Here is a 26,256-nt window from a genome sequence, read left to right as displayed (position 1 = left end):
CTGATGAGTACTTATGGGTGGTATTAATAGGTGGCACTGGTGGGCACTGATTGGCACTGATAGGTGGGTACTGATGGGCATAGATGGGCACTGATGGACACTGATGGGTGGCACTGTTGGACACTGATAGATGGCACTGCTGGGCATCACTGATGAGGAGACATCTGGCAGGCACTGACTGACTGACAGGCAAGATGTGTGGGCGCTGATTGGCATTATTTGGGCACTTACTGGCATCACTGCAGTCTAGGGTGGCATCCCTGGTCATCCATCAATTGTGGGCATCCCTGGTGGTCCTGGTGGCATCCCTGGTGGTCCAGTGTGGGCATTCGCGGGAGAGCTGCGCTGATAAACATTTAGACCCCCATGTCAGGAGAGCCACTGATCAGCTCTCCTCTACTCGCGTCTATCAGACGCGAGTGAGAAAAAGGCGATAAATGGCTCTTCCTGTTTACATCCCGATCAGCCGTGATTGGACATGGCACACTCCAGATGACGTCTTGAGTAACCAAACACGTAGGGTGGAGTTACAGTATGTCTTTGCGTCACTTCCGGTCAGGGCCATAAATGTTTGTTTACTCAACGCCTGCATCATTTAAATCCTTTGCCTGTAATTTTTAACCAAAATGTGAGTATATCTCTAAACGTTTAACCAATATACAGTTTGACCTGGTATTATGCTATGGGCATTCCTCTCTCTTCTATGTGGTATGCCACTAGCAATCCTCAGACCATTCAGCTGTCTCCAGAGTGCTACACAGTTACATATACTGTGGCTGCGCAGTACCCCTGGGGGGGTAAGGCCATCTATTGAGTGCAATTACATTACAAGCACGGATAAGATTACCAGCACTGCTATCACCCAAAAGGATCTAATCAGCATTAACTCTGCATAGCACTGGACACTGTTTGACAGCACAAGTCACTTTGTTCATTATTGTATTAATGTTATAATAATATTTCAGTTTATTTTGGTGCATCGTTCCCTCACAGCGGGATATATTTTGTTGTTTTCCATTATTGTATGTTTATTTGGGATGTTGCAACAGAGGGTCAAACACCAGTGTTTTTTTCACATACAAGGAACAATTAATCATTGTATGAGCACGTAGGGATATTATTCTCATACACGTCATTAGCACCAGCACCAGTTTATATCCACTTTTGTAGGCATCCTGCACTTTGCAGAGGGTGCAACACACAAGCACTTATCACTTTAACGTCTCCTTATTCATTTTAAAGATATCTTAAGCTGCACTCTGCAGCAGGTGCAACACTTTTAGCACATATCCATCATATGATTCTATTGTCATATATATTTTAGTTTTATCTTCTGAATACATTTGCAGCACTTCAAGCACCTTAATTAGGTCTCCTTAAGAGGAATAGCGCCACACCGAAACCCTCCCCAATTAATATACTTTTACTCCATTTAGGTGGTAGTATAATTGTGATGGGGCAGCAATTATCTCTCTCCTCCTTTTTCATGTATTACATATTTTTTCTGCCTTGTACATTCAGTTTGACACACCACATCACCGATCGCCATGATGTGCTCCCTCACGAGCACGCTGCGGCTTTTATCCAGCTGGACGTTGTATGATGCCCAGTCAGGATAACTGAACTAGCGCCCGGTCGTCATTCTGCTATAGGCCGGGCGGGAAGTGGTTAAAGGCTTTTAAAAATGTATGTAGTTTATCGCTGCTGCACGATTGTATGTAATTTTAAATCATGTCATATGATTGGTATCTATGTACTCGGCATAAGATCATCTTTTATGCGCAAATGCTGTGTGAAAAAAAATATTACAACACCCACCATTTTAATCTGTAGGCTTTTGCTTTAAAAAATATATAATGCTTGGGGTTCAAAGTAATTTACTAGCAAAAAAAAATTTTTTCATGTAAACAAAAAGTGTCAGAAAGGGCTTTATCTTCAAGTGGTTAGAAGAGTGGGTGAGGTGTGGCATAAGCTTCTAATGTCGTGCATAAAATATCAGGACAGTTCAAACCCCCCCACCCCCACCCCATTTTGGAAAGTAGACACCCCAAGCTATTTGCTGATAGGCATGTTGAGTCTATGGAATGTTTTATATTTTGCCACAAGTTTTGGGAAAATTACTATTTTGTTTTTTTGTTTTTTACACAAAGTTGTCACTAAATGATATATTGCTCACACATGACATGGGTATATGTGATATTATACCCCAAAATACATTCTGCTGCTTCTCCTGAGTACAGAGATACCATATGTATGAGACTCTTTAGGAGCCTAGCCGTGTACAGGACCCCGAAAACCAATCACCGCCTTCAGGCTTTCTAAGGACGTAAAATGGTGATTTCACTTCCTCACTACCTATCACAGTTTCGAAGGCCATGAAGTGCCAAGATAGCACAACCCCCCCCCAATGACCCCATTTTGGAAAGTAGACACCCCAAGCTATTTTCTGAGATTCATGTTGATTCCATGGAATATTTTATATTTTGCCACATTTTTTTTTTTTTTGCACAAAGTTGTCACTAAATTATATATTGCTCGAACATGCCATTGATACATGTGGAATTACACCCCAAAATACATTCTTCTTCTTCTCCTGAGTATGGGGATGCCACATGTGTGGGACTTTTTGGGAGCTTAGCCACGTACAGAACCCCAGAACACCAATCACTGCCTTCAGGATTTCTAAGGGGCGTAAAATGGTGATTTCACTCTTCACTACTTATCACAGTTATGGAGGCCATGAAATGCCCATATAGCACAACCCCCCCCCCCCCCCAAATGATCCAATTTTGGAGATAAGACACCCCAAGGTATTTGCTAAGAGACATGGTGAGTATTTTGCAGCTCTCATTTGCTTTGGAAAATTTTTTTTTTTTTTCATTTTTCAATTTATAAAATTTTGTGACAAAAAGCGAGATCTGCAAAATACTCACCATGCCTCTTAGCAAATAGCCTGGGGTGTCTACTTTCCAAAATGGGGTAATTTGGGGGGGGTTTGGGTTATCTGGGCATTTCATGGCCTCCGAAACTGTGATAGGCAGTGAGGAGTGAAATCACCATTTTATGCCCTTAGAAAGCCTTAAGGCGGTGCTTGGTTTTTCAGGGTCCTGTACGTGGATAGACTGCCAAAAAGTCCCACACATACCCAGGAGAAGCAGCAGAATGTATTTTGGGGTGTAATTTCACATAATCTCATGCCATGTGTGAGCAATACAGTAGATAATTTCAATATATCATTTCAATCACTTACAACAAAAAAATGAAATATTTGCCTCTCAGCAAATTCCTCAGGGTGTCTACATTCCAAAATGGGGTCCTTTGGGGGGGGGGGGTTAATGCCCTGCCATTATAGCACCTCAAGAAATGAGATAGGCGGTCATAAACTAAAAGCTGCGTAAATTCCAGAAAATGTACCCTAGTTTGTTGACGCTATAACTTTTGCGTAAACCAATAAATATACACTTATTGAATTTTTTTTTACCCGAGACATGTGGCTGAATGCATTTTGGCCTAAATGTATGACTAAAATTGAGTTTATTATATATTTTTTATAACAAAAAGTAGAAAATATATATTTTTTCTAAAATTTTCGGTCTTTTTTCATTTATATCACAAAAAATAAAAACCACAGAGGTGATCAAATACCTTCAAAAGAAAGCTCTATTTGTGGAAAAAAAAGGACGCAAATCGTTTGGGTACAGCATTGCATGACCGCGCAATTACCAGTTAAAGCAGCACAGTGCCAAATAGTAAAAAGTGCTCTGGTCAGGAAGGGGGTAAAACCTTATGGGGCTGAAGTGGTTAAGTACAAAAATAATGAAAAGAGTGAAAATATCAGCCTATAATGAGATTCAAGCTGCATCTTCTTCGGTAGGATGAAGCCTTCTTTTTGGTTACTATAGTCAACACTGCCACTTTCCTCCTCTGTGAATACAAATAGAACAGTGTCAAATGTCCTTAGGTAAAGGTTCCAAAATGACTTTTCCCATAACTTCTGCACTATTATTTTGAAGACATGTAATTAGTCATACGTTTATTTAATTTTTTATTACCAGAATTTTAAAGAATTTTTATTTTGTTTCAAACATTAAAAACGTATTTGCTTTCACAGAAAGCAACATGCTCATTTTTTCATCTAGTCATTGAAGACATGTTTCCTGTGTACACCAGCCTGAGTAACAAAGTCTGTGGAATCTTGTCCAGATTGTCGCTGGTGATGCAACAGTCTAGACACTTGTACTCATGGTAAACACAGATGTTCAATGTGTAGAAATGCGATTTCTCTTTAGGATTTTCAGTCACAAAAAATAAGTCCACTTCCACTGGCTTTCTCTACTTCAGATTTCTATCAAATCAAAGCTTGATGTCTTGAGACTCTGACATTTTGGCTAGTGTCTTCTTTACTCGCAAAGCTGTAAGGCGTGAGGCAGGGTTGTGAGCCCAACACTCTGTCATCAGTTTTCCCATCTGTCTCAGGCACTGTGGGAAAGAAAACAATTTTAATGTAAGTCAGAATGTACATTCTCCTACAAGGTTTACATGTCATATATAAAATGTATGTAATCCAGAATATTGCAATTTTTATGAAAATCACCAACCATATAATTGCAGCTGGGAAATCAATTATGACTCATGCGTGAATTATCCACGCTGCTTCTCTGCATACCAAACGAGTTTTCAAAGTTTCATGTAGGAATAGTCCTATAACAGACAGTCAGAATTATCCTTTCATGTTCCCCAGTACAGCACTGGAAACTAAAAGGCAGACTGATTGGTTGTTATGGACAAGTGACCTTTATGATGAGTAAGAGACCTAAAAGCAGTAGGTAAGAGTTTTACTTGCTTTTATACTCTGGGTATGGAAAATGCTTGTTTTTTAAGTATAACTCCAGCAAATGTTTTTCTACATTTTGATAGAGGGAAGAATAAAATCTGTTTTATTATTATTATTATTATTATTATTCTTTGTGTCCAAAATTTCTTTGTGTGCAAAATTTAGTTACGCCGGCCATAGACAGTTCGAACCATCTATGGGCAGGCTGAATGTATCCATAAATTGATTTGGGTACAACCAGCATGTCATATTTTGTGATTACTGCCATCAGCTATAGATTCATAATCACTGTGTTCTCTCAACCGGGATGGCTCCCTGTGCCCCCCAGGCTCACCCCCCCTCACCAGGAGAACAAAATAGCTCTGTGGTAGGGATTGCACCATCAACACTGATTGAGTTTATGGGGGAATCGAGATATTTTCTTTCCTGTAACCCTTTGTTGCAGGAAAGAAAATCGCACCATCTATGGTCTACCTTACAATTTCTGCCAGAGTGCCTATTATTACTACGCCAAAGAGAAATCATCCAATGGAAACACTTGCTCTGGTGGTAACAGCCAAGGGTTAGATTTTCCATAATTTTGGAAAGAGTTCTTTATCACTTTCTGATGTATCAAAAGCACAGAAAGTAATGCCCCGTACACACGATGGGAAATTCTGCCAGCAAAAGTCCGATGTGAGCTTTTGGTCGGAAATTCCGACCGTATGTATGCTCCATCGGACTTTTGCTGGCGGAATTTCCGCCAGCAAAAGATTGAGAGCAGGTTCTCTATTTTTCCATCGGAAAAAGTTCCTATCAGAAATTCCGTTCGTCTGTATGCAATTCCAACGCGCAAAAAAACACGCAGTGCCGTCGCACGTGTTGTACGTCACCGCGTTCTTGTTGAAAGTTCAGAGAACTTTTGTGTGACCGTGTGTATGCAAACCAAGCTTGAGCGGAATTCCGTCGGAAAAACCAAGGTTTTTCCTACGAAAATTCTGATCGTGTGTACAGGGCATAAGGCTAGGAATTCCATATCAGGATGAGGAAATAAAACATAACCCTTGCCCACTCTATTGAAAACTACTTTGGAATTGAAAGCTCCAATTTAAATGTGCTTGCATTTAGAAAAGGAAGAAAATAGTTTCCATTTCTATAAATTCTCATTAAATTTTAAGAACTGGCCAAGTACACCTGAAATGTTGCACCTGTCAATCAAATCTAGATATTTAAAGCATGTGTTAGTCTTTGTAAGGTATTACCATAATCTTTAAGTACATTCCTTAAGCTTTGTGATATCTTTAAAACACAATTAAATCAGAATTGAAGCTAAATATTGCCATTCATAATTTACGTTGATTATCCCATTAATGGCAAAAAAAATAAAAAAAATTACAAGGACATGTTCAAGGATTCTATGATTTTCGTTAAGAATTTAGCAAGCCACACAAAAGCAGCATCATTTCATGTTCTGCATTCTGTACCTCATCACTGCTCCATCTGTTCGGAAATGAGGGTCGTAACCTCCGGATACACACAATTTCCCTCATGTCTTCATAAGAAGGGTCGGTTGGTACCACGTCATGATAGGGCAGCTGGTATTCTTCTAATATACCTGAAATACAAATAAGTAATCAAATTCTATTTTCTTTTATACATGCTTATTTTTATTCACACAGGAAACAAACTTAGATAACATTCTATCAATACATTTTTCTGATTTATCTTGTGAAATGCTTCAAGAAGTTTTTCCTATAGATTTAATCATTAGATATGGTTTTATAGATTCAAATGCATCACAAATGTACTTAAAATTGAATGTCTGTTGCACCTGAATAAATAAAGCATTGTAATAAAATGATTATATTTATTTTCTTACCTCCTGATATACACCGTCGGGCTACTTCCCAGAGAATAAGTCCAAAGCTGTACATGTCCGCCATTATGTATGACTGGAAGTGATTCCTGTTTAAGCTCTCATCAAGAACCTCAGGAGGCATATAGCGCTTTGTACCCACTCTGGTATTTGGTGGTATGTCCACTTCATTTGTATCACTGTAGCACAAAGAATATAAGAAAAAAGAGTTAAGCAAACATAACTACAAACAATGAAAATCTAATATTTTATTTGTCCTTATGTTTCTTTTGTCTTATGTCTGTGAACATTTCCAAATATATAGTGCTCATTTGGGCTCTTGGGCTGGTTCTATATTGAACTCTAGGTAATGCACAAATTGAAGTGTCAGTGACTTGATGATTAACCTCCCTGGCGGTATTCCTGAGTGTGGCTCGGGGTGGATCTTCAGTACCAAAAGCAGTAACCCCGAGCCATACTCGGTGTTACCGAGTGTGGCCGAGTGTAATTACAGCAGTGTTTTCACTTCCTGGATTTCTTGAGGCACTAGTGAGAAAGCCCTGGCCTCACAGATGCATCATGGGAAGGCAAAGTCAGCAGTACCTTCAGGAAGATATTGTTCCTGAAGTGCATAATGTCATGCACCTCATCTTGCATGTGACATACAACATTACACTCAGCTTTTGCTACCCCACCACCACCACCACCACCCCAGTTTTCATGGGATTTAAGGGAAGGCTTATTTTTTCCAAGATAAATGTAATGTTGTGTGCCGCATATGTGAGACAAGGCATATGACATCATACTCTTCATTTTGCGCATACAGTATTCAGTAGGACAATACAGCAAGCTGAGGCACAAATGTCATTAGTGGGCTGGCACAGGGAGCAAGAAAGAAGAAGCCAGCCACAGGTGACATTCACTTTGAAAATAAAAATGGTGGCAAGGGGGCACAGGCAGCACAGAGACAGTATGAAATGGCTAATCATGAAGAAAACGGCGCATAGACATACCAAAGTGATCTTGTTTTGGTAACACACCTGCAGTACATAATATTAGTAGTTTTTAAAGGGGGAGAGGTCCACTTTAAGCATTAGTGGGGACATTAGGTGTTACAGGTTGAAAGGGCTATATAATATTCTTTCACTGGTTTTCTGGACTGACAAACTGACTCTAATGCCGATTGCTGACTAATGCTTGTCTTTGCTTACATAGCATTTACAGTGTAAAATATTTGCATACCCTCTGCACTTTGAAAAGCAGAGGTGTATTAATTATTTAAACAAATGGCATATGTGGAAAAATACAAGTAGTTTAATGTACCTTTAACACTGTTTGGTATTTATTAAGCTGTATATAGCACATATTCTACTTGCGTAGAATCCTCTGTAAGACATCAGTTTCATCCAAATCTAAACTCTATTATGTTATGTTTAATATATTCATACAGGATGTTTAAGTTGCACTGGGGGGAGGTGGAGCTGCACATTAAATGAAAACAGCAATCAATCACTCTGTCAAAAACTATTGCCATATTTTGCCTGGCTAGTGCACCAATGTGAATAACAATAGGTTTTTCAGCGTGAACCAGGAACACAGTGAAGGGACATACTTTCCCCAGGCTAGATTTAAGTATTCAAATGTGCAGACACAATTAGACATAGAACTCAGTGGGGTGGCAGTTCCATTTCTGACATTTCATTAGCATTTGACTAAACTCCATCGACAGCTATAACAATGAAATCTTTAGAGAACATAGAAAAAATATGTATTTTCCTGAACTCTAAACTGTACTTTGATCAAAAACAAAAAGCATTTTTGCCATGACTTGGTATTGATATTCTTTGCATCACTCTGCTGTAAGTGCATTGGACCACTTATGATATCTTCTGGAGTTATTGTAGTCACAACTGGATTGAGTAAATAAAACACAAGTGATTTGGTTCTATTGTCTTTTTTAATGGAAGCCTTTTTAATGTCAAAGCTGTTTAAAATGTACTATGCCTTCTAATACCTATTTCATGAAATTAGATTTTAATGGGATGGAATGACTCGGAGAAGAAAACATATATATTAGTGTTTGTGTTCCTAAATGAAAAGGAATCTATTTTATAAGCAATTTTCTTTGGGAATTGCAATTGTGAAGGCAGCATTGCTGTGTGCAATGCAAAATAATACAATTAATCTTTAACCCCTTCCCGACCAGCCACCGCAGTTGTACTGCGGCAGGTTGGTTCCCCTGGGTGAACCGACGTTACTGTACGTCGGTTCGCCTTTTGACCACTAGGGGTCATGCTCGCTGCGCCACACCAGGGCTAATGGTCATGCCTGGCAGGCGCGATGACCTCCGGGCACCCGTGATAGCTCCACACAGAGACAGGAGATCTGTCAATGTAAACAGACATCTCCATGCTGTCAGGGGTGAGGAGAGTGATCTGTTGTTCATACTAAGTATGATCACAGATAGTAAAAAAAATAATAATACAAATGCCATAAATCTTTCCCCTATTTTGTAGCTGCTATAACTTTTGCGCAAAACAATATATATATTTTTATTGCAATTTTTATTACCAAATATATGTAGAAGAATACATATCGACTAAACTGAGGAAAAAAAATTGGGGTTATTTATTATGGCAAAAAAGTTTTTTTCAAAATTGTTGCTGTTTTTTTGTTTATAGCGCAAAAAATTAAAAATGCAGAGATGATCAAATACCACCAAAAGACAGCTCTATTTCTGGGAAAAGAAGGACGTCAATTTTGTTTGGGTACAACGTTGCACGATCGCGCAATTGTCAGTTAAAGCGACGCAGCGCTGTATCACAAAAAATGGCCTGGTGATTAAGCAGCCAAATCTTCCGGGGCTGAAGTGGTTAATGAAGGAGTTAAACAAAAAATTAGGTCAGAATCCGAGAGCAGCAAAATAATTGGCAAATTAACACTTCTTGCTTTCTGCCTAGAGAGAGCAGAGGCCATATAGGTTTTTGTGCTGTTATGACAGTTCATTAAAGGATTGAGTGTTGTTTCTTTTCATCAGCAAGGGAGATGGGACTGGAAAGATTAAGCCAGAGCTGCAAACACCTATCCTCATCTAAGGATTGTGGGACACACAAGACCGAAAGATTCCCTCCATTAATCAGTTATCTCAATTGGTGCATGCTTATCATTGCAACAAAGGTTGACCATACACTGTACAATTTCCTTTAGGTCTACAATCCACTATGTAGTGCACGGGCCTGCCTGATTTGATACAAATTGAATAGATCGTTTTGTTCGTCCCGCTATTACACAATTTTGGTAAATCTAAAGAAGACTGTACAGGGATTGTACAGACTGTATAGTGTATGAACAGCTTAAAGCACTGAACTAACCACTTCATTCGATTTCACATATGCTCCTGCCAACAAAAAATCAGGCATTGCAAAAACTACCATGTAAAGTGCAAAAAAAGACACAATACCATTCAAATTTCACATACCGTATGTTCTTGTAACTCAAAAACCAGGCATTATAGAAACTCCCCTCTAAAGTGCAAAAAGGACCACAACACTATATGAACATACACACAATCCTATTACTCTGCATCGACCATAGTGCACCATTTTCATTTATTCAGTACACAATGCTTCCAAATCATTGTAAAAAAGCTGGCCCAAACAAACTATTCATTACACTTGCTGGGCACACTGTATTAACTGTATGTAGCCTCAGTTTCAGTGGGACAGAGACTTCAGCTCCCAAAACAAAATAAAGATGGGCTGAGCACTGCTCTGTCATTCAAAATAAGCTTTGCATTCTATGAATTAGTACAAAGCTTCCTCTAATAGGCTGAAACGGAGAGGCAAGCAGATGATGAGCTCAGCCAATCAAAAGAAGCTTTGTATTCATCCACAGAATACAAAGCTTTCCATGAATGGCTGAGCAGTCCTCAACCCAACTTTATTTTGTTCTGGGAGTGGGACAGGAAGTCTCTGTCCCACTCCTGAAACACAGCGCTATACAGAGCATGTAGATTAGGCTACATATAGTGCACCAAGAAAGAGCACTTGTTAGAGCAATAAATAGTTCAGCTTGGCCCAAACAAACCATTTAAAAGCACAACAAATGTGGAGTTAAGCTTTAAGTGATCTAAGAGCATAGCAAGAAAAAATAAAAAAAAAAGTTATTGAAAGCACCAAAAGCAACCATAGAGTACCATTGCCTAGTTATAATAGATATGGTATAGTATACCATGAATTTAGATCACTGCTAACTCAGTTTGTATTTAGCTACAGCTCTTTTCATGTACATTTGAGTACAGGCGTAGCTTATGTGTTGTGGATAATAACTACGCTATTAACTAAATGTACCAAGCTGCAACTCAAGATGTTATACAACACCAATAAAAATTACAAAAAAAGGGAAGCTGCGCTATATAAATTGACCTGTGAAGCACTGTCCAATCAAATATGGATGCACTCACAACTTAGGAAAAAGATGATTGGTGAAAAACCAGTGAAGTAAGGTGACCTAGGTAATATTGACACACAAAAAAAAAAAAAAAAAACGTATTGATACTATATGGATAGACCAGAAAATGAGATGAACCAGGTACACCAATAAAACAAATGATAAATCTAAAAAACTGCACTGAAAACCTCAAATGAAAAAAATAGCTTGGAAAAATACCAGTGAATGTGAGACACACACAATATCAATTAACAGCCTGATTGAGTGACACTAGTAAGAATAATCATCAACAATAAATATATTACATAAATGGCATAAGTGAGTCCATAAGAAAATTGGAGAGAAAAAAAGAGAAAAAAACCCTCAGTGATTGTAACTAAATACAATGATGGTGGCTGTTGAGTCTTTAGTTGGTGAAGACCAGAAGTGGAAGTCCATGCAAGTTGTATCAATAAATCATCCACGGTGACCCATAATCCAAACACCCAAAAGGAAGTGAGAATAGGAAAGTTTCCAAGCTGTTTGTCCATTTTTATTTAGATACAGTTTGGATATTTTTTTCATTTGAGGTTTTCAGTGCAGTTGTTTAGATTTATCATTTGTTTTATTGGTGTACCTGGTTCACCTCATTTTCTGGTCTATCCATATGGTATCAATACGTTTTTTTTTTGTGTCAATATTACCTAGGTCACCTATAAGTCACATTACTTCACTGGTTTTTCACCAATCATTTTTTTCCTAAGTTGTGAGTGCATCCATATTTGATTGGATAGTGCTTCACAGGTCAATTTATAGCGTAGCTTCCCTTTTTTTTGTAACTTATGTGCTGTTATTAAAGTCCCACACTTAGACAGTCAACTCTCAGTGCTTGATGTCAGGGGAAATTTTTTCATGGATGGGGGAAGCTCAGTCAAATATAAATCCTACTGATGCCCCTGTCTCTCTCATCATTCTCCAATAAAAAAAAAAAAAATCCATCTATCTATCTATCTATCTATCTATCTATCTATCTATCTATCTATCTATCTATCTATCTATCTATCTATCTATCTATCTATCTATCTATCTATCCTAAAAGAGGAGCAGGGGATTAATGGCTTGCTATTGATTTCCAAATATGGACAATATGTACTGGCCCTTTTTATATTGATTTCTTTAGCAGTGTCAGTTACATATCTCCTAAAGAATCAAGGCATGCTTCATGAATAAATTATAGCACATATGTTAGGTAATTGCCATAGACATTCACGTTATGGTATTTCATTTACCATTCCGTTAATTCTGCTGCTGTACCAGTACAATGTCATGTGTTCAGTTAGCTTTGTAACTCAATTTCTACTTAAGCATTCAAATACACTTGACTTTTTAGTCATTAGGGTAAATAATATTTTACAAATGTTCACAATGGTGTACAAATTATGCTGTTCTCTCCAACACTTTCTCATAAATTTTCAGTGACAAATTCAGGAAGAAAGATCATTTCATTGACTCAGAAGGAGAGAAAAGGAGGGGGCCCGCAGAGAAGACATAAAGAGAGAGTTCAAAGACATTGGTTCCGCTTCACTGAACTAGCAAATAACATATTATGTACTAACCTAATTATCTTACATTACTAACCTAATGAATTTTACTGCCAATCCCAGGTCTGCAATACAGCACGTTCCATTTTTCTTCACCAATATGTTTTTGCTTTTAAGGTCCCTGTGGGCTATGGCTGGTTTGCCTTTTGTTCCAAATATTTCAGTATGCAGGTGGCACAGACCACTGACTGCAGAGTACGCTAACTTCAGCATTGCTTTGGTGTCGAGAGTGGTTGATTTTAGGTAATCGTATAAGGAACCATTTTCATGATAATCTGTAATCAGGTACAGTTGAGTCCATGATCCTGTCCCTTTAATGTCAGCAGCAATAAACCCTGCAAAAAAAATTTAAAAATGAGATAATACTTGTGAATACATGTGAAGTAACAGTCTTTACAAAACAAAATATATAGAGGAAATTAGATCAAGAAGTAAGGTGTAGCTCACCACAGCCAATTATATTTAAGATGGCATTTTGTCCAGTGCAGACAAGGAAATTTAAGTTAACTCCTAACTGTTTGATGTGGACATCAGCAGAATTTTTTATCTTTTTCCTTTTTTCTTTAATTTAATAAAACATTGTTTTAAACTTAATAATGAGTTTTGCTAATATATATACACACACACAAGACAGTATTTTGCTAAAAATACCACATGTTTAAAATCAGTTTGAATTGTTCCAAATTTAAAATAGTTCTAAAGATCATTAAGGATTTAGGACGTCGAAGTGAATCTTAGAAAGGAAAAGGTTGCCATCTACTGAACATTTGTGGAAATAACATCTGTCAATTATGGTGTAGAAGGTCAAAAATGAAAAGCAGACTAGTGGGAGAAATTAACCTTACCCTTATGACAGCTCTGTATTAACAATGGATGTGTATACAGAAAAGATCACCTTATTTATACAAGCGAATGTATTATATTAAGGGCATTTATCATACTCGCTGGCATATAGACGCCAATAAGCTGCAACTTTAACGGGGAAGGTTATGAAAGCGTATACTGAAGGACTGAATAACACGCAACTCATATTTTTAATAAAAATAGATTTGTTCTTGCTCCATAAACATTTCAGCTGACTTACCAAAATTATATTGGAGAGGATCAGCTAAAGTACAGCAGCAGCAGGCAGAAATGTTCAAATGGTTCACAAAATGAGATTGCAAAGCATGCTTTTATTTACTGCTAACAGACACAAAAATTCCTGCTTGCACGAGAGCATATGTGTATAAATAATAATCATTTTATAAGCACCTGACAAAAAGTTCCTGTAAAAAAGACATTGGTTTTAGCAGCCATCAACTCACTCACAGGTTATGATCCGCATTTGCAAGTTCAATGTACCCACTTCTCTATTAATTATATCGTGATATATAAAGGTTTCTGGAAATGCTCCCAAAAGGGCTAATGGGAGCTTTATTGCCATCTTAATAGATATACAGTATATATGTAAACACGTAGGCTCACAATTCCTGTGGAGGAAGCTAATTTAAAAAAGGGATTATAAATCAGTAAGACAAGCTGGGTTTACAGTTTGGAAAAGAGACAGCTTATAGATAACATAATATGTGCTTAATACATTTAAGATCAGGCTGCTATCAAAGAGAAACAGTGAGAGTAATGATCATTGGTATACTGTATGTTAGTACCTATCAATTGGGTGTACCCCAGTAGTACAACAGAAACAGTATTTGAAGGGTCCAACAAAAGGGAGGGGCAGGGTGGGAGCAGGATAAGGAAAAAAGCACTGCTGTGTAGAAGAGGGAGGGTGTAGTGAGAGAACAAAACGTGTGCTAAGAAAGGGTATTAGGGAACTATCGCCAATGAAGCCCACCAATAAGGGTATATCAGGCAGCATGTTGGGCGTATACCAAGGAAAAGAAAAGAAAAACAGAAAGAGGGGGAATGGGAGAGGAGACAGGAAAACAGGTACGGACTAGGTAGGGGCAGGGAGCCCCAACACGAACCCTCTCTGGCGGGGGTCCTCCTTAACCCTCATCAGAAATATATAAACTGTCTGTCGTTCAAAGGTCATACCAGAAAGCTCCCATGAAAAAAACTACTCGTATAGAAAAGGGCTCTTTACATTAAGGTTAAAGCAGATCTGTACTTTGCCCATGCATGGCAAAGTAACAGGCTTCCTTTAATGCTCTCTCCCTTGCAGCACATACTTCCCTTTCCTTCACTTCCCAGCCTTTTCATTCAGTCTGCAGAATATAAAGGAAGGAAGACCTGTGTAAGCTCTCAGCAGCTCGAGTTGGCCATGTGACAGCTCTAGTTAATCACCAAGCGCCAGAGCTGTTTTAAAAAAAGGGAATCAGTCACATGTACTGTATTAAACTATTGTAATTGTACTGTCTGCCCTTATGCAATTATGTTGTAAAGCGCTGCGTAAACTGTCGGCCCTATAGAAATCCTGTATAATGATAATAATGTTTTTCTGTACCTTGAAGTATCCAGCATTTCTTTGCTCCCTAGAGCAGCACCAGATCAAAAGGAAGGTGAAAGTAATTGCCGCCTGGGACAGCAACTAACAGTGTGCCCTTTTTTTCTTTTAGTAACTTTTTGTGGTGCTGGGCACCTGGGTGGACACACTCAGTCTAATAACATACATTAGTGCAGTATTCTTATGTCTGATTGCTTACTCTGTTTTTTCTTTTTTTGTTACTTGTTTAATGTAAGTGATTGTGCATATACATGGATGTACCTATTTGTTGCTTCGGTATGTATGGAATTTACAAGTTTTGATACTCCAGTGCAATGACAATTCCCTTTGTATATGCTGTTTGTTGGATAGTACTTTGCCACTGTTTTGGCTTTACAAGTATAATTTGTATGTGCAATTTTTCAATAAACTAATTTTTTTAAAAAGAAAGTAATTGCTGCTGGGGGGTATTAAAGTGTACCTTTTGCTTTGCCCTGCTTGCCTAAAGCTCAGGTCTGTTGAAGCCAATCAAGCAATTCTTTACCACATGAAGCAGTAATGGCAAACATGGAGCTAATGTTACACACTGTCACAATTCATAGAGAAAACTATATATACAGGCATACCCCACTTTTAAGTACACAATGGGGTTTATTTACTAAAGCTGGAAAGTGCAAAATCAGGCTCACTTCTGCATAGAAACCAATGAGCTTCCAGGTTTTATTACCAAAGCTTAATTGAACAAGCTGGGGTTAGAAGCTCATTGGTTTCTATGCAGAAGAGAGCCTGATTTTGCACTTTCCAGCTTTAGTAAATAAACCTCATTGTGTACTTAAAAGTGGGGTATGCCTGTATATTACTGTGCAAAAGTTGTAACCAGGTGTGAAAAAATGCTGTAAATAGGAATGCTTTCAGAAATAGAAGAATAGTTTATTTTTATAAATTAACAAAATGCAATGTATATATTATAAATTAATCAAATCAACATTTGGCTTGTCCACCCTTTGCCATCAAAACAGCATCAATTCCTTTAGGTACACTTGCTCACAGATTTTCAAGGAACTCATCAGGTAGGTTGTTCCAAACATCTTGGAGAACTAAGCACAGATCTTCTGTGGGTGTAGGCTGCCTTAAATCCTTCTGTCTCTTCATGCAGTCCCAAACTAACTCAACGATGTTAAGATCAGGGCTCTGTGGGGGCCAAACCATCACTTCCAGGACTCCATGTTCTTCTTTATGCTGAAGACAGTTCGTAAAGTGTTATTAAACCCAGGACCCTGCATTCACTATATCTGGTCTTCCACAGTACACAGAATATGGAAATGTGATAGTTTTAGTACATATAAACTGATAAAAAACCTTTTCTCATCAGCAGTAAGAGCAGTTTAGTGACTTCTATCAGTGTCTGGTTAAAGCTTATAGGAGGATTTTTCATTCTCCCCTGATTGTCCTATGAGGCTGCAGGACCCCTGACCCTCTGTCTGGACAGTGTTGATTGGCCCTGTGCTGATCACATGCACTCTTCCAAGAAAAAAAAAACTCTCTAGCAATCACCAAACTGAGCATATGCAGCTTTCCCCCGATGCTCTGTTCTATCAGGAGATGGTTTGGGGACTGTGCAAGAAGGGAGGATCAGAGGAGTCAGGATCAAACAGCCTTCTTACACAATGCAGAGGATCAACCCCTTAGGATCCACAGTGAGTATACCAAGCATGCTTTACTGCATATACGTACAGATTGATTTTACTGCTGTGGGTTTAGTAGCACAATAATGACATTGTTTGGGGTCATTATCCTGCTGCAGAATACATTTAGGGTCAATCACAGGCCTCCCTGATGGTATAGCATGATGATAGGATGATACATATCTGCCTGTATTTCTCAGCATTGAGGGCACCATTGATCCTGACCAAATCTCCAATCCATTTGCAAAAAGGCAGACCCAGACATGCAAGGAACCTCCACCATGCTTCACTGTTGCCTGTAGACACTCATTATTGTACCGCTCTCCAGCCCTTCAGTGAACAAACTGCCTCCTGTTACAGACAAATGTTTAAAATTTTGACTCATCAGTCCAGAGCACCTGCTGCCATTTTTCTGCACCACAGTTCCTATGTTTTTGTGCCTTGTTTCCACATTGGAGTTATGGCTTTTTGGCAGCAATTCTTCCATGAAGACCATGTCTGGCCAGAATTCTCCAGACGGTAGACTGGTGTACCTGGGTCCAACTGGTTTCCACCAGTTCTATGCAGATGCAACTGCTGGACACAATCCGATATTGAAGAGAAGTAATATTGATGTGTCTTTCAACTGCTGCATTAAGTTTCCTGCATCTACATCTACGGTTCCTGCATCTACGGTCTTCAACGTCACCCATTTTTTGTGCTTCATCAAAAGAGCTTGAACAGCACATCTTGAAACTCCAGTCTGCTTTGAAATCTTTGCCTGGGAAAGACCTTGCTGATGCAGTATAACTACCTTGTGTCTTGCTGCTGTGCTCCATCTTGCCATGGTGTAATGACCTGTGAGATGAAACTGTCTTCAACAACCTCACCTTAGTAGCAGAGTTTGGTTGTTCCTTACTCAGTTTTAAGCCTCCTTCACAGCTGTTTCTGTTTAAATTAATGAACGTGTTTCTGTGAAATTGATGATCATTGGCACCAGCTTGATATAATAGGTTAATCATACACCTGACTGTAATCCTACAAAATCCCTGACTTTGTGCAAGTGTACAAAGTGTGCAAGTGTAATGTCCCGTACACACGGTCGGACTTTGTTCGGACATTCCGACAACAAAATCCTAGGATTTTTTCCGATGGATGTTGGCTCAAACTTGTCTTTCATACACACGGTCACACAAAGTTGTCGGAAAATCCGATCGTTCTAAACGCGTAAAACACGTACGTCGGGACTATAAATGGGGCAGTGGCCAATAGCTTTCATCTCTTTATTTATTCGGAGCATGCGTGGCACTTTGTCCGTCGGATTTGTGTACACACGGTCGGAATTTCCGACAAGGTCCTATCACACATTTTCCATCGGAAAATCTGACCGTGTGTACGGGGCATAAGAATTGATGCTGGTTTGAAGCCAAAGGGTAGTCACATCAAATATTGATTTAATTTAAACTTTTCTTCTGTTTGCAAACTTTGCATTTTGTAAATTGATAAAATTAACCAAAATTTATATTTTTGAAAGCATTCTTACTTGATATAATTTGATGCCTTAAACCTTTACCCAATTGACTTGTGCACAGCACTGTATGTTTATATATATATATATATATATATATATATATATATATATATATATATATATAAATATATAAATATATACATATATATATATATACATATATATATATATATATATATATATACTCATATGGGGATGTCAATCTCAGTGGTAGATGCATTTTAGTGAAGTCCATGCCAGTTCGAACTATATTTTAAACCCACTTTTATTGAAACAACTAAACAAAACGTTCACATAACTTTGCCTACACAGTAGTTTCAGCTTCACAAAGCAAACAGTCAACAAAATTGCCACCTGGCTCTCTTGTCAGCAGCAATGCTGCTCTCTGGTCCCACAGACCTGGATTTCTGGGTTTTATGGGTTCACTCACCTTTAGTTAAAGTCCCAGCTGTAAAGGCCCACTTCTGGCCTCTCAGTAAGGGTTCTCCTGTCACCTCGAACTCCCTTCACCCTCTTGAGGCTCGGAGAGTCCCCTGGACTTGCCAGCTGACTGAGCCTTCTCAGTTTCCCCAGACTCATGAAGCTGTCCGAACTGTCCCAGTGTTATGTACAAGGAATACCCCAAACAAAGGGCCCCGTATCTGGAAGGAGCACACGTCCCTCCTGGCTGTAGCACACAGCTCTCTCCTGAGAGGGATCTGTCTCCAAAATGGGAGCCCTGAGCGATGATCAGGCCTGACTTATAACTAATCTGCACACCTGTGTACTTACATGGCCTGCAGGTCTCTACCAAGACCTGAACACAGGATTGAAGGCTTTGTCCCACCCAAGACTTTTTGAAGTCTTCAAGCACCAGGCCCCGATCTGGGACTACAAATCCAGAGAATACTGACAAGCCAATCTTCTCCACTCAGATAAAACCCTCTGGAGCTTTGCCTTAATCCAAAACTTGTGTGATTTTTTCCTAATTTCACACAGTGGCTGAGCCAAGCACTGTCACAATATATCTATAGACAGGTAGATAAAACAGTATCAACTGAAAACTTCCTTGAGATGTATGACCTTTTGACTTATCTGGAACACCCTTTTCCAGATTTCTCACCTCTTAAATTAGGCGTGAGAGTATTATTTAAAAAATATACATATATTTTTTCATTGTTGTAATACAATTAGGCTCACAAATGAGCATTGGTTTTCAATGGCATTCCAATTACAGTTCATAATAAAAAACATGAAGTGGTGCAAAAAAGTTGATTAGATATTGAGTGTTAAAAAAATCTATTAGTAATAAAAAGATGCACTCAAGAGTCCATAAAGTTCATAATGGTACATCAAGGGTTAAATCTGTGTCCTCATAATACACTTGTACAGCCTCAAAGACTGAAGAAATCTCTGTATGAATATAAGGGAGCACCATAGGGTGCAAGGCTAAATGTAGCATATAAAACCTTTAATAAATAGATTGCAAGAAGGACATACAGTGCTTTTCATAAGGGTACTCAGCCGGCAGACTGAGACTTTTTATGTTACACTTAGTCTGGCACCCTCTGGTGTTCCCTTACAATTAGAGTTCATGCTTGCGGTCACAGAGCTGCTTCTAAAGAGTGCAAAAAACACAAGCAAGCAAAATGTCTATCTTAACTGCTCTGACTAGAGTTTTCTAAAATCTAGTTGGGTTCTATAAATGACCATACTCTGCACATCATAAGGTCTCTTTGCACTGCCTTAATGAATAAGCCCATAAATTGTAGGAATGGGGTGTAATGTATTGTCATTTAACCAGTCATATTCATACATCATTCTAGAGGAGGATTGGTCAGTGAAGCCCCAGGTAAATGTGCCCTAGTATCCCCTCAAATCCTTCTATTAGCTGGTTCTGTTTTAAGTCCCTATGAAAGTCTGAAAATTGGGAATGTCAGGACAAAATAGGGATAGTTAGGAGGTTTGGTTGCATTCCCATAGGCTCCTGGTATGACACAAAGCAGTGTTGGATAGCTTTCAGTCCTATCACTCAGTAACTAGCTTAGACACACACGACTTGCTTCCCACAGTGACAGCAATCTGTTAGATGATGCATTTTTTTCTTCATCTGCCTGAAGACACGCAGAGACTGTTCCCTGCATTAACAGATCAAAATCATAATAAAGATATTTATTTAAGAGCCAGTACATTTCCAGCTTCATCTTCACATTCATATAAGTATGTATATCACTAATCATTGCACTGGATATGTTGCACACATATAAAGGGTCATTTAATTATACCTAGAAGTAATGGGTAGGTGGTGAGAAAGCAAAATGGGTACTAGTGAGCAGACCCAGAGGGAGCAGAGGGGTCTAGTCTGTGACTATATACTGCTGCAAACTACTATTCTTCCCCTGCTTCTTTCCCCACTATATTAAGATTTTCAGGTCAGCAGAGCACCTCCACCTCTTTTCAGTATTCAAGCTAGAAGTATCTATGGGTGGACACTGACAACTACAAAGGAGGAAAGGGGGCCCCTGTACAGTGCTAGGTAGCAGTTAGCAATGAAAGAAAACCAGTGGTGTGGGGGAGTTCTAGTTCGACAATCCCAAGAGTAAGAGGGGGGAATTTACCTGGGTACCTGGTCTAAATAACATAAAATAAAGTCTAACTACATTTATTTACTGCAACACCTTTACTTCCAGAACAGAACAGATTTATTAGCACATTAGTAGCCAAACCCAAAAGAGGTGGCCATTTGACTGCTAATACAATATCAGTGTGTATTAGATAAGACTTGTTCCTACCATAAGGCAAGGTAAATAACCTCACAGGCACAACGTGTTGAGAAGGCCCTAAACCAGTCAATGCACAACGTCTTGAGAAGGCCCTAAACCAGTCAGGAGTAAAAAAATAGATAAAAAGAACTAATGATATCATTGTACTTAATGGCCACTGACTGTTACAATGGTATGTACGTAAACACAATATTTTTAGGCCACTGGTTTGTATACTATATTAAGTTGCATTTAATGAAAATCCCATTAACTCATAAAAGCATTGTCTAAACTACATCCAGGCAACAATTCAATGTAACCCTGCTTTGCTTTCTTTCTTGGTTGAGTTATTTGAAAGCAGCAGAGATAAAAGCTAGACTCATTAGGAAAAATCAATTCAGCAGATTTACATGGAACAGTAAATTCTCAATACGGTCTTTACTGCAAGCTTTTAACTGTTTGTTCCATATTCTTCAACATACAAATACCAGTAAGCAATATGCTTGTAGAAATGTTGAAGTTTGGGAATATTTAGATCACAAAACTGACAGCATGCAGCTTCTTGATGCCCAAGTCTAATATAGGCTTGGATTATTTAAATACCTGTCAAGTCTCCCGATTCATTAGGTAGGCACAGTCCCTGTCCACCTTCCCCTACTCCCATTCAAATGGAGTGCTTAGGCCTTCTTTGGTATTTTAAGGACACAAGTACTGAGAGAATCTGGCTTAGCTAGGTGAGCTTTTGGAGGCTCATATCTAGAACAGGTTTGCATATCATTGCTGACTTTTAAAGTATGCATTGACTCAGAAATTATTAAGACCAGAGACAGACAGTATTCTAACAAGGTAGCAATGGTAAAATCCATACTTCTTTCATTACAGGTTTCCTTTAAAAGACAAGTTCAATTTATTCAAATATCAGTTCACCCTCCTTAGTCCACTAACCAAACCAAAACTAGAATCCCATATCCAGGTGCATTCTTGCCTCTCTTTAACAGTAGCAGTCTCCTGGGTTTTCAAATCCTCAGGTCTGTAATCATCTTCTGCACTGGCTGTGCTTGTACAGGAACTTTACAGCAACTCCCCATAACTTGTAGGGGGCCATACTCATATTATCTCCAGTGCAGAGTAAAGCCCCATGCAATACTTTTAAGAACTCCTTACCTAATGGTAAATCCCACCCACCCCCCTCAAATTTCACTGAAATGTTGAAATTTCAGGGAAGTAAAAACACTCTATTTGGCTCATTCTTATTGTCAGGTGAAATATTATATGTGTAGAAACATTATTTTTCAATTGTTTCCATGTTCTTCATAATGGATTGTCAAAAATGACATATACATAGCAAAATTCCAGCCATGTAAGGACAGTCTCTGTCTACTGATTAGTGCAAATGCAGTGAATAGATGGTTCATTTTCTGATAGAAAAGGGGAAAGAACACTGAAAACCACAGAGATTTTCTGACAAGACAGAAAATCCTAATGTACAATAGCAAGCACTTTTGGCACTTGCATTCCAGAAACAATACCCTGTATAGCAACACTATTACAAGCAATTCCAAAATCAGTTGCAACATTTGTGAATTTTGGTCAATATGGACGGTATAAATCTATACATTTTAAAATCAGGAAAATGTAATAATTGAATCTGTTTACTCAGCTTTCTGGCCAATGTGCCTGTAAATATGCTTACTATTCCTGCACCAGTAAAAATGAGAACTGCTACTATTTATTTCATAGCTGGCCTGGTACCATCCAGAGTCTACAATATACATATGCCTTTTACCTTAAACACCAACACTGCTGGGATTTCTTATTGTGTTGTGTTGTGGTGAAAGATCACATTACTATAGTTGGCAATTCTAAGAGTGTGAAACATAAGCTTGTCATGATGAGCGATTGGTCTCAAAGGCCGGAAGAATAATTCTCACTTCGTCCATATGCCAAATTATAGACCACATATGGTTGTGGTCTATATTCAACTGCCAGGCTGTCCAAATGGCTCTGTAATTGCTACTATCTTCACTATATCACACCAAGTGTGCACTGCACTGCAAGCAAGATAAAACTGCTCTTGCCTCTAAAACCCAAGTTACTCATTCGCAGTTGTTATCCATAGCAATTATCAGAAAAATGATTTATTTTTCTGTTTGTCCTAAAAAGCTATTTATAAAGATCTGCAAAATAACCACATTTTATCATGTTGCTCTTTCTCTAATTTATAACATGACATGGAAAGTTAACGCGAAAAATAATGAAAAAGAGAGATCTACAGCAAGAAACTATGTGGAGCAGAGGATGACTCAAACCAGCAGGCTGCACTTATAATGAAAAAAATCACTTTTGGATGGATTATATTTTTAAAGAAGAAGTAGGGCCAAAGCTCTTTTGTCCCTACGTCTCCTGTAGTCACTGGAGTGAACTTTTTCTCTGCATCCTACGACCCGTATTCAACCAATAGTGGGCTAAGGTCAGTTGACGTCACTCAGCTGGTCTAGATTTTAATGTTGGGATCCACCCAGCTTCGTGGACTGGCAGCTGTCATATCTCCTAACTGCTCCCTCCACAACCCAAAGCTCCAGTGTGCACTGGAGGGGCAGAGAAGAGAGTCAGTGACTGACTCGCAGACAATCTAAAACTGAGTGATTAGTGATCTTTGATCACTTACAGTAGTTCTCAGTCTTAGAGGCAGCAGGGGACAGATGCAGCATCAGATCAATGCTATATACACCTATGTGAGTATGTAAGTTTGTTGTTTTAAAGCCCATGTCTCTCTTTTAATGCACACTTTACATTTTCCCTAATGAAGCACTGGTTGTCTATAATCACTAGCACAGTTTGTAGTACCCAGCTTTCTGCAGTAAATTGAATGATCAAATAGATTGTCCCACTTTTCTGTTGCCATCAATTTCAAAATCACCCTTTTTTCCTAGAATTGTGCATTTTACAGTACAGTTTAAGCATTTGATATGTTTTATATTTATATAAGTATATATCTATTATGAATAAAATATGGGTTTTTGAGATTTGCAAATCATTGCATTCTGCTTTTATGTAGATTTTACACAGCATCCCAACTTTTTGGGGGGGATTATAAGTACACTCATGTATTAAGCATCTTATGAAAGACTTAAAGAGTGCATAAAGGTTTATTTAGCAAGTATTGGTATACTGCTTCAATGTATGTATGGTCTAATACAGCTGGAAATCAAATGGGTACTTTTTTTCTGTCTGTACTGATCTAAAATGTAAAAACAAAGTTAATTGACAGGATGAATAATAAGAGATTTCTTTAATGACTGGCTTCAAGCGAACAATACAAGTGAAACTTGAACAAAACATTGCACACATTTCTACCCATGACTGAAGATAGTTCTGTCAATATGGTCTGCGGCATCAGACTTTCTATGCCACAAGGCAAAAGATTAATTTTCATTTTCCATCTGTTTTTCATGAGCTTTCAAGAGGCCAGCACTAAATTAATCATAGGACCTGTCAACTATACGTGATATTCTGTCAGTCTGGCAGATCTGAATTCAATCTGTCTTGACTCTGAATTAATCTATTAATATACCATTATCTGAGTTACAAATGTGAAAATCACTGCCATTCTTGGTTTGCCCCTCTGCTCTCTTACAACTTTGAACACAACATAGACATCTGTTTTGTATTGTCATTATTTATAGTTTTTAAACTATAGGAAAGAGTGCTAATAGTCAATGGCTAATTTTAGTCAACAGATTACATTATTAACCAGTTCAGCCCCGGAAGAATTTACCCCCTTCCTGACCAGGCCATTTTTTGCAATACGGCACTGTGTCACTCTAACTAACAATTGCGCGGTCGTGCGACGCTGTACCCAAACAACATTTACGCCCTTTTTTTCCCACAAATAGAGCTTTCATTTGGTGATATTTGATCACCTCTGCGGTTTAGATTTTTTGCGCTATAAACAAAATACGAGCGACAATTTTGAAAAAAAAAAACAATATCTTTTACTTTTTGCTATAATAAATATCCCAAATTAAAAAAAAAAAAAATAAAAAAATATTTTCCTCAGTTTAGGCCGATACGTATTCATCTACATATGTTTGGTAAAAAAAATCGCAAAAAGCATATATTGATTGGTTTAAGCAAAAGTTATAGCGTCTACAAAATAGGGGATAGATTTATGGCATTTTTATTATTTTATTTTTTACTAGTATTGGTGGCGATCTGCGATTTTTAGCGGTACTGCGATATTGCGGCAGACAAATTGGACACTTTTGACACATTTTTGGGACCACCGCTGCACTGGGGGGGGACCGACCCAATCCCTGCATGTTCCTCCTTCCACCGCCCACCTGGACTGGTGAACCAATCGTAGGTTCGCCGCAACCAAGGACAGCTATATTTAAACAGCTTTACCCCCATCACTTACACCTGCTTATGGCGTACCACAGACAACGCTGAGAACTGACAGTTTGTGTGGTAAGTACCTCTGCCTTTGCTGATAAGATGCCTGACTGCTTTATATAATAGGATCAGCATCTGTTCAGGAACTTACACACTCTCCCTTTCATTTCCATGCTCTATGTTTTTAGACAACCCAAACTGGATATTCCTTAGGGAGGTTATACTACTATCAGATACATTCCTGGATCGACATTTTTGGTCTGTCCTTCCGCTCTTTGCTCAACGGTCTTGGAGTCTGTGGTCCCATATATTGCAAGCCAAGATCTGGGGTATGCTCTTGGATTCTTATGCTTAGTTATGACTGCTAGGATCGATGCACCTTTTTGTATTGATTTCTACAGTGACAAGTAATATCAGGCTTTTCCTACATATAATAAGTTTCTGATCAAAGCTCATTTTATTTATATTTCCAGTGGCCGGGTGAGGTGACCAGCCAGCTCTTTTGAGCTGGCCTTGGTTTATCCCCTCTGTGAAGGGTGGACGTGTCTTCCTTTGGGGGTGCCTTTTGTGGAGCTGTTGCACTTACTGGGGATCATCGCTTACTCTGGGGACCAAGCATCTACTCTAGGTGTTCCTCCCTACTCTATGGTTTTTCTCTTCTCCATCTCTTCCCGTCGCCCTGTCCTTGGCCTCTGTGGAGCCGTGGCTGATCGATCTCTTCCTATTGGATGCTGGGGATGTCCTGGAGAACTTATTGTCAACACATGTGGTCAGTACTTGCATATACACATTATACATGTTAT

At 38.7% G+C, this 26,256-nt stretch overlaps 1 protein-coding gene across 16 annotated transcripts in view; it reads right to left on the bottom strand.

Moving 5' to 3' along the window:
• Positions 1-4,032: 4,032 nt before the first annotated feature.
• BMPR1B (bone morphogenetic protein receptor type 1B) overlaps positions 4,033-26,256 on the bottom strand; it is a 700,361-nt gene continuing 678,137 nt past the window's right edge. For all 16 annotated transcript variants that reach the window (XM_073601167.1, XM_073601124.1, XM_073601147.1 and 13 more), the window contains 4 exons: positions 12,735-13,032; positions 6,693-6,868; positions 6,298-6,428; positions 4,033-4,479 (listed from right to left, as the gene is read on the bottom strand). In XM_073601167.1, coding sequence (XP_073457268.1) covers positions 4,354-4,479; positions 6,298-6,428; positions 6,693-6,868; positions 12,735-13,032 — 731 coding nt within the window. In that variant the 3' untranslated portion in view covers positions 4,033-4,353. The remainder of the gene's footprint in view (positions 4,480-6,297; positions 6,429-6,692; positions 6,869-12,734; positions 13,033-26,256) is intronic.

The sequence above is a fragment of the Aquarana catesbeiana genome, linkage group LG01 (genome assembly GCF_042186555.1).
Source record: "Aquarana catesbeiana isolate 2022-GZ linkage group LG01, ASM4218655v1, whole genome shotgun sequence".
NCBI lineage: Eukaryota > Metazoa > Chordata > Amphibia > Anura > Ranidae > Aquarana > Aquarana catesbeiana.
Note: the sequence above shows the minus strand (reverse complement) of the source record. Positions and strands in the feature narration are given on the sequence as shown.